Source organism: Rousettus aegyptiacus, unplaced genomic scaffold, assembly GCF_014176215.1.
Source record: "Rousettus aegyptiacus isolate mRouAeg1 unplaced genomic scaffold, mRouAeg1.p scaffold_m13_p_16, whole genome shotgun sequence".
NCBI lineage: Eukaryota > Metazoa > Chordata > Mammalia > Chiroptera > Pteropodidae > Rousettus > Rousettus aegyptiacus.
In genome coordinates this window covers 35,255,967-35,263,386 of record NW_023416291.1, presented here as the reverse complement: position 1 = coordinate 35,263,386, position 7,420 = coordinate 35,255,967, and the positions used below count along the sequence as shown (strand labels likewise).

The following is a 7,420-nucleotide window of genomic DNA, read 5'->3' as shown; positions in this document are numbered from 1 at the left end:
TTGACAAGGAGAGGGGCTGGTGCCCTCGTCATGGCCTGGGGACCTCTAGCTCGGCTCCTGCTGGCCTGGACTGCCCTGTCGTGCGTGGCGGGTGTGAGGGGCCACTGGGACGGGGCCGTGGAGCCTGCAGGTCCTGGACGTGTGCGTAGGCGTGGCAGCCCAGGCATCTTGCAGGGGTGCGTGGTACCAAGGATGAGGAGAGGCCCCTCGGGTGTGGGCTGGGTTTGGCTGTCCTTCTGGATGGGAGGGGACAAGGCCCAGGGGACATCCAGATAAACAGGGAATCACCAGACATGCCATATTCTCCCCAAGGCCTAATGTGTGCGGCTCTCGCTTCCACGCCTACTGCTGCCCAGGCTGGAGGACGCTGCCCGGCAGGAACCAGTGTGTTATACGTGAGTGCCACTGCCATGTGAGGTAGGGGTGCACATGCGGGGCACTGGCGCAATTCTCCTACTTGCCCGCAAGTCTGACCCTATGTACAGGTGGCCTGGGCTGGGGAGTCTAGCTGAACTACAGAAATGGCCCTCACTGATGCCCTCAGGCTCCCAGGCCACCCTGCCAAGTTTGTTTACAGCCTCCCCATATCTGTCTGGGTATCCATCTGTCTGTCTGTCTGTCTGTCTCTCTCTGAATTTTCATCTCTTGTCTCTCTAGCTTTCCCTTTCTCAGTCTTTCTCTTTTTCTCCCAGTCTCTACCCCATCTCTCCCTTTTTCTTTCAATCTGTCTCTGTTTGTGCCTCCTCTCTCTCAATTTCTGTGTGCCTCTCTCTGTCTCTCGATCTTTCTGTTTCTGTCTCTCTCCCTATCTATGCCTTTCTGTTTCCGTCTGTCCCCGCAGTCTCTAGCATCTGCCTCCACTCCTTTGGAGAGCCCCCCAGCCAGCAGCCAGCTCCCCGGGCAGCTCTGCCTTCATCCTTGTCTCTCAGCAGTTCTGGCCCAAAGAGCACCCCTCCCAGTAGCTGCGGCAGACACCTGCTGCCTTGGCCAGGCACTGGTGGGTTGGGGATGGCACAGGATTTGGTTCCTGGTCCTGACTATCGCCCTTTCTGCCCTGTCAGCTGTCTGTAGGCACACCTGTGGCAAGGGCTTCTGCTCCCGACCCAATCTGTGTGCCTGCGCTGACGGGAAGCTGGCACCCAGCTGCAGGGTGAGCCAAGGTAAGTGGGGGAGGCCCCTCGGGGTGGGAGGAGAAGGTCAGAGGTGTCTGGATGCCTCTGGGAGCCCAGGCTGGTTTTGCTGAAGGACCAGAGCCTGCTGAGCACACCGAGTTCCTTGCATGTGCATCATGGGGCCTGTTATCAACCTACTGTGTGTCTCTCCTCCCGATCCCTAGGGTCAGGGTGCAGTGTGAGCTGCATGAATGGGGGCAGCTGCCGAGGGGAGTCCTGCCTGTGCCAGAGGGGTTACACGGGCACTGTGTGCGGGCAGCGTGAGTACCCCCCATGCACGCCTGGCTGGGATCCCAGAGGGCGGGTCTCTGCTGCCACCTGCCCACTGCCCATGGCTCATTCTTCTGGGACCAAGGACTGCAGGGGACACACTCACTGTCTTAGTCTTATCATTGGGGCTGGGTCAGATTGTGGTGATTTTTGGGTGAGGGCTTGTTTGGGACCTTAGGCCACCCTTCCCTCTCTCCCTAGCTGTCTGTGACCGTGGCTGCCACAACGGGGGCCGCTGCATTGGGCCAAACCACTGCGCCTGTGTGTATGGCTTCATGGGGCCTCAGTGTGAGAGAGGTACCAAACTGGTCATGGGGAAGGGGCCTGCGGGGAGGGAGGGGGGCTTCCTGTCAGCCCCTGAGACATGACTAGGCCCTGGAAGGATCCAGCTGGCCTCTATCCTTCCTTTCCTGCTGCTGTGTAGGGCAGAGAAACCCTCTGTTCCATGGAAGGGAATCAGGGAGGGCTTCCTGGAGGAAGGGACAAGTTGGAGTTCATGAGATAGATAAGTCATTGCTCCCCAGGGCTGAGGTGGGTGGCATCACTGTTGAGAGGCTGTTGCCAAAACTAAGACAGCAGAAGCAGAGCTGTTTTGTTAAAAGCTGGACATGGGAGGGGGAGGGGGAGGAATGGAAGCAAGGACGAAGCTGTGTCTGATCAGAAAACTGGGGAGAAGGTGATGCAAGCAAGAGGATGCTCGAGCTTCTAGGGGAAGAGAAGGGAAGGCGATTTAAGGGCACACAGAAAAATGGAGTCCACAGGAGGCTGAGAAGGAGTAAGCGAACCAGAGTGGGCGGCTTTGGGTGGGGTTGGGCTCTTGAGTTTTTTGGCTGCAAGGAACCGTCAGAGTGCCTGACGTGGCCACAGGATCCCAGGACGGCGAAGATGTGCAGGGCCCTGGGACCGACCCCACTGTGTGTGGGGGTGCTGCTGGTGCAGGAGGCGCGTCTGTGGCCAAAGCTGGGTTGGAGGGAGTGTGGCAATGAGCTGACGGGTTACCTGAGTCAAAGGTGGGCTTTTGGGAACTGATTTGACCAGAAAATGGAATTGTAATTTGGATCGACAGAGGGGGAGTGAGAGTCAGTGGGGAGGGTGAGGGAGGAGAGGTCTGGGTTGGGTGGCAGACAGTGAGGACCCCAGAGAGAGGTAGAGCTGGGAGCCTGTGCAGGAGGGGGTGGGGTGAATCCAATGAGATTCTGGAAACAGCGCTTTTGCTTAGGGACTCAGTACTGTCAGGGGTCTCAGTGAAGCCCCTCCTCCACTTGGGGCCTGGGGGAGGGTGGCTGGCTTCGGCTTCCTCTTCGGGGAGGGGCTTCCCTTGGTCCAATGCCAGCCCCTTGATTGGAACCATCTGGAGGATGGAGCCAGGAAGTCCCATCTGGGCCTTGCTCTTCGGCAGGGGAGTGACATGACCACCTCAGGGATGTGGTAGTGAGGGTCCAGAGCATTTGGGCAGATTCTGAGTCCCTCCCAAAGTCTGGGAGATTTGTCAGGGCTAGATTTGTCAGGTGCTCAGGGACAAGACAGGCACTCCAGCCAGCATCCCTAGGTCCCTGCTTATGCCTGGAGTGGGGATGGGCCTTGGGGGAGTGTTGGAGGTCTTCAGACGTGACCTGGTTTTGTGGGCTTAGAGATATATTAGCCTCTGTTGGAGGTGGGTTGGGGGATACTTTGGGGAGAAAGGGTTTTGAAGGGTGATTAGGAGTTTTTCAGGTAAGGAAGAACACTGTGAATCAAGGCTTGTGGTTAGTAGAAAGCCTAATGTATAGGGAGGCGGGAGAGGTGGCTGCTGTAGTGCTCCCGGTAAGAGGTAGAAGCCTGAGCTGGAGCTGTAGGTGTGGAGATGCAGAAGGCTCGGGGGTGGGCAGCCTGAGGCCAGCTGCCAATATCCACATCCATGTACCTCAGACTACCGGACAGGGCCCTGCTTTGGCCAAGTGAGCCCTGAGGGGTGCCAGCACCAGCTGACAGGCCTCGTCTGCACCAAGGCACTCTGCTGTGCCACCGTGGGCCGTGCCTGGGGCCTCCCCTGTGAGCTCTGCCCAGCACAACCACACCCCTGCCGCCGTGGCTTCATCCCCAATATCCGCACGGGGGCCTGCCAAGGTGAGTAAGGGAGGTACCAAACGGGGAAGGAGGTCCTTGGAGCCAGGGCTAAGTGGGAGCCCTTGCAGACTTGGTTCCTTCCTCCGATGGGCCTCTCATCCCTTGCAGATGTGGATGAGTGCCAGGCTGTCCCAGGCCTGTGCCAGGGAGGCAGCTGTGTCAACACTGTGGGCTCCTTTGAGTGTCACTGCCCAACTGGACACCGGCTCAGTGAAAACAGTGCTAAGTGTGAAGGTGGGCAGTGGGGAGGGGGACCTGCATGTACTCTGGACAGCCCAGGTCCCCTGTGAGGAGAAGGAGGTGGCCTAGGGCTGCTGGGGGCTAGGCTCTGACCTGTATCTGTCTACACAGACGTAAACGAGTGTCTCAGCTTGCCAGGCCTCTGCTCCGGGGGCGACTGCACCAACACAGCTGGGAGCTACGTGTGCACCTGTCCCCGTGGTTTTGCCAGCAACCTGGATGGCACCCGCTGCCTTGGTGAGCCAGAACCTGAGGGGGCCGGAGGGGGAGAGGGTAGGTAGGGGACAGGCGCCTTGCTCATATGTCTCTGCAATCCTCTGGCCATCGGGCTCCTCTAACCTCCCAATCTCCATGTCCTGGATTCCATCCCCTCTGGCATTCTGGCTCTGTACCCATTAAGCTCTGTGCTGTTTGGACCCATCCCAAGCCCCTTTGGCCCCCATCTCTGTTTTTAGCTCTCTGGTCTCCTGTCTGGGCCTCTGGCCTCCACTGTCCCCCTATGTCACTCTGCTTCTCAGACTCTATGTCCTTCTGGTTCGGTAGCTGCCTTCCTTCCCTCTCCCCACCACCCCCAATGCCTCTCTGTTCCTCTGGCCTCCATGTCAATGCCCTTCTGCCCATCTACCTCTCTGGCCCTGTCTTGATGTTCCTCTTTTTGCTCCCAAAAACTTGTTAAGAGCGCCCCATCCTCCCCACGCTGTTTGAGATAGGGAAACTGAGGCCCAGAGAGGGGTTTGCTTGAGTCAATTCAGCAAGTCTAGAGCAGATTGTTGCTCATACTCAGCTCTCCAGATCCCCCCTCAGCCATGGGTGGTGGTCCTCTGGGCCTTGCCTCCCCCTGGATGCCCACCCTGTGCTCTACCACACCCAGCCTGGCTGGGTCAGGGAGACCCCTGGGCTCTCACTCTGTCCTGCTGTCTTGATGAGCTGGTCATTAGACCTTAGAAGCTGCTAGTGCCCAAAAGGGGGACAGGACGATGGACATTTGTGGTGGTAGACAGTCAGAGTCCTGGATTGGGGAGAAGGGTGAGACTTGACTTGGGGAGGAGGGCAGGACTTGACTTGGCAGTTACCCAGCTCCCCCGCACCCCTTGGGCTGGGCCTCTACCAGGCAGTGATGGCAGTATTGTGTTTGGAGTTCTGCCAGTGTGCTGTGGCCAGAGCCAGATCTTCTGTTTCCTCTCTGTAGTCCATCATGGATGGCCTGGAGGACACCTTGGGGCAGGCCCCCCTGGCGGGGCCTCTTCCAGCTACCAAACAGCTGAGCTTAGATTTGAACCAAGGTCAAGTTGCTTCTGAACATGGCCTTGGGATTCACTTCTGGGTTCTGACTGCTACCCAAGCTGCTCACAACCTTTGTGACCTTGGGCAGGTGACTTAACCTCTCTGTGCCTCAACTTCCTCTGTAAAGTGGGGATAATGGCAGTACCTACCACATGGAGTCGTGGAGAGGATGAAATGCAATTTGTGGAGTGATTTGTCCAGGGCTGGATGTAGTGAGCACTCAGTTCACATTCACAAAGACAGGAGAGCATTGAAGTTGGTGCTGTGGCAGGTTAGTAGGGCCTGACCACAGTGGGTCCTTTCTAAGCAAAGGCAGCGTCACTTTTGTTAAAATTCTTAGGTCCTGTCTCTGTCTTCCCTACTTGAAAGGCAGCTCCTTGGTCAGAGCCCAGGGATTTGGGTTCCCATGTCCGCTCTTCCTCTTTAGCAGCTGCGTGACCTTGAATGAGTCCCTTGACTCCTCCTTGTCTGGGCGGGCCGAACCCCTGTTGATGGCCTGGGGTGCTACCTGGAGTACAGAGCCCCAGCTCCCACAGTGCCCCCTGGAAGGTCCCCAGATGCACAGGGTGCAGCTGGGGAGGTGGAAAGTCTTACGTTTTCTCAGCCTGCAGTCGGTGGCCCTCCCAGATGGTGGGAGGATCTCTAACGTGGGCTGCCAGCCAAGATTTGTAAGTTTTTAAACCTAAAAGTATGCTGTGTGAGTCAGAGCCCAAGAAATTCGATCACCGGAGATAGCCGTCAGACTCGAGGGCACAGTGGGAGGTGGGAGTTTCGTGGTTCTCATGTCCAGGGAGCCTGTGCCTCAGTTTCCCCGGGGCTGCAGCCGCCAATCCACCAGTCTGCTCCTTGGGCCGCTCCTCAAATTCATAGCCTCACATGTTTTCCTGGAATGCCCAGGGCTGGCAGCCTGGGCCACACAGGTATAGATCACGGCACCCCCACCCTGACTTCCCACCCGGGCAGAACCCCCCAAACCAAGGGGTCTTCCTTAGTGTGGTTGAATACCCACTGCGACAGAGAACTTACTGCCAGTGCAAGCTTTAGGGGTGGAAATGCTTTTGCTGGAATGAGCCCCAAATGACATCCCTGGGATAATACGGACATCATGGTAACAAGACTGTCACTCAGTGGAGATTGGCCACTCACCAGACATGGTGTGCTCCACTTTCCATTTGAGCGCTACCCTCCCCAGGTGAAGTGGGTGCTCTGAGCATCCGCATTCCGTGGATGGGGTAGGGACTGCGTAGGCCCGGAGAGGCCAGGAGACCTGTCCTGCAGGTGGTGCTGGTGGCCACAGGGTTTGAACGCAGGTCTGGGAACTGATCCTCCCGCTCCTGCTGCAGACCTCCGGGCTGGCACCTGCTTCTCGGTTCTGATTGTGGGCCGCTGTGCTGGAGACCTCGCCGGCCACTTCACCCATAGGCAGTGCTGCTGCGACAAGGGCAGGTGCTGGGCGGCTGGTCCAGTCCCAGAGTTGTGTCCTCCTCGGGGCTCCGGTGAGTGGCCTGGGGGTTTTCTCCTGTCCTCCTCTGCCCCCAGAGCTCCTTCTCAAAGCCTGCTTCCTTGCAGACGAATTCCAGCGACTGTGTGCCCAGCGGCTCCCGCTGCTGCCCTCCTACCCGGGCCCCTTCCCTGGCCTCCCTGGCTTCGGATCCAGCGGCAGCGTGGGTCCTGGCCGCGGGCCTTCACGGCACAGCTCCCCCAGCGCCAGTGGGCGTGGGGTTCCGAGCCTGGGCTTGGGCGATGCCAACATTGGTGAGGAGGGGTCCAAGGCCTAGGGGAGGGGTCTCTCTGAAGGTCAGGGCTTTGTCTTGGGGTCCTGGCCTGGGCAGTAGGGACTGGGAGTGGGGGAGACTGGAGATCTGGGTCTCAAAGTCAGTGTTTGGGGCTTGGGTAGGGGGTCTAGGGCTGAGGTGGGAGTCTCACCCCATGGTGAAGGTCTGGGCTTCTCTGGGTCCAGGGTAGGGGAGGTCTCAGCCAGGGTAAGGGTCTGAATCTAGGGCAGGACTCTGGGCTGACCTGAGAGAGCCTGGCCGTAGAAGGCGGGGTCCCAGCCTTAGAATGGGGGTCGGAACCCAGAGGCAAGGCCCAGACTCGGAGCCAGGGATCAGCCAGCGCCCAGTGCTCCTGTCGTCCCTGTCGTAGGCACAGCCACCCTGAACCAGACCATTGACATCTGCCGACACTTCACCAACCTGTGTCTCAATGGCCGCTGTCTGCCCACCCCCTCTGGCTACCGCTGCGAGTGTAACATGGGCTACGCGCAGGACGTCCGGGGGGAGTGCATCGGTAAGGGTGGCCAGGTCGGGGGGGGGGGCACCCTTCTGGGCTGGGACTCAGGGTTCTCT

At 58.8% G+C, this 7,420-nt stretch overlaps 1 protein-coding gene across 1 annotated transcript in view; it reads left to right on the top strand.

Annotated features, from left to right (window-relative positions):
• The first annotated feature begins 30 nt into the window (after positions 1 to 30).
• Positions 31 to 7,420, top strand: part of FBN3 (fibrillin 3) — a 52,293-nt gene continuing 44,903 nt past the window's right edge. The window contains exons 1-11 of the mRNA XM_016163034.2: positions 31 to 176; positions 313 to 395; positions 1,062 to 1,160; positions 1,337 to 1,432; positions 1,644 to 1,739; positions 3,351 to 3,548; positions 3,657 to 3,782; positions 3,900 to 4,025; positions 6,416 to 6,568; positions 6,642 to 6,827; positions 7,218 to 7,361. Coding sequence (XP_016018520.2) covers positions 31 to 176; positions 313 to 395; positions 1,062 to 1,160; positions 1,337 to 1,432; positions 1,644 to 1,739; positions 3,351 to 3,548; positions 3,657 to 3,782; positions 3,900 to 4,025; positions 6,416 to 6,568; positions 6,642 to 6,827; positions 7,218 to 7,361 — 1,453 coding nt within the window. The remainder of the gene's footprint in view (positions 177 to 312; positions 396 to 1,061; positions 1,161 to 1,336; positions 1,433 to 1,643; positions 1,740 to 3,350; positions 3,549 to 3,656; positions 3,783 to 3,899; positions 4,026 to 6,415; positions 6,569 to 6,641; positions 6,828 to 7,217; positions 7,362 to 7,420) is intronic.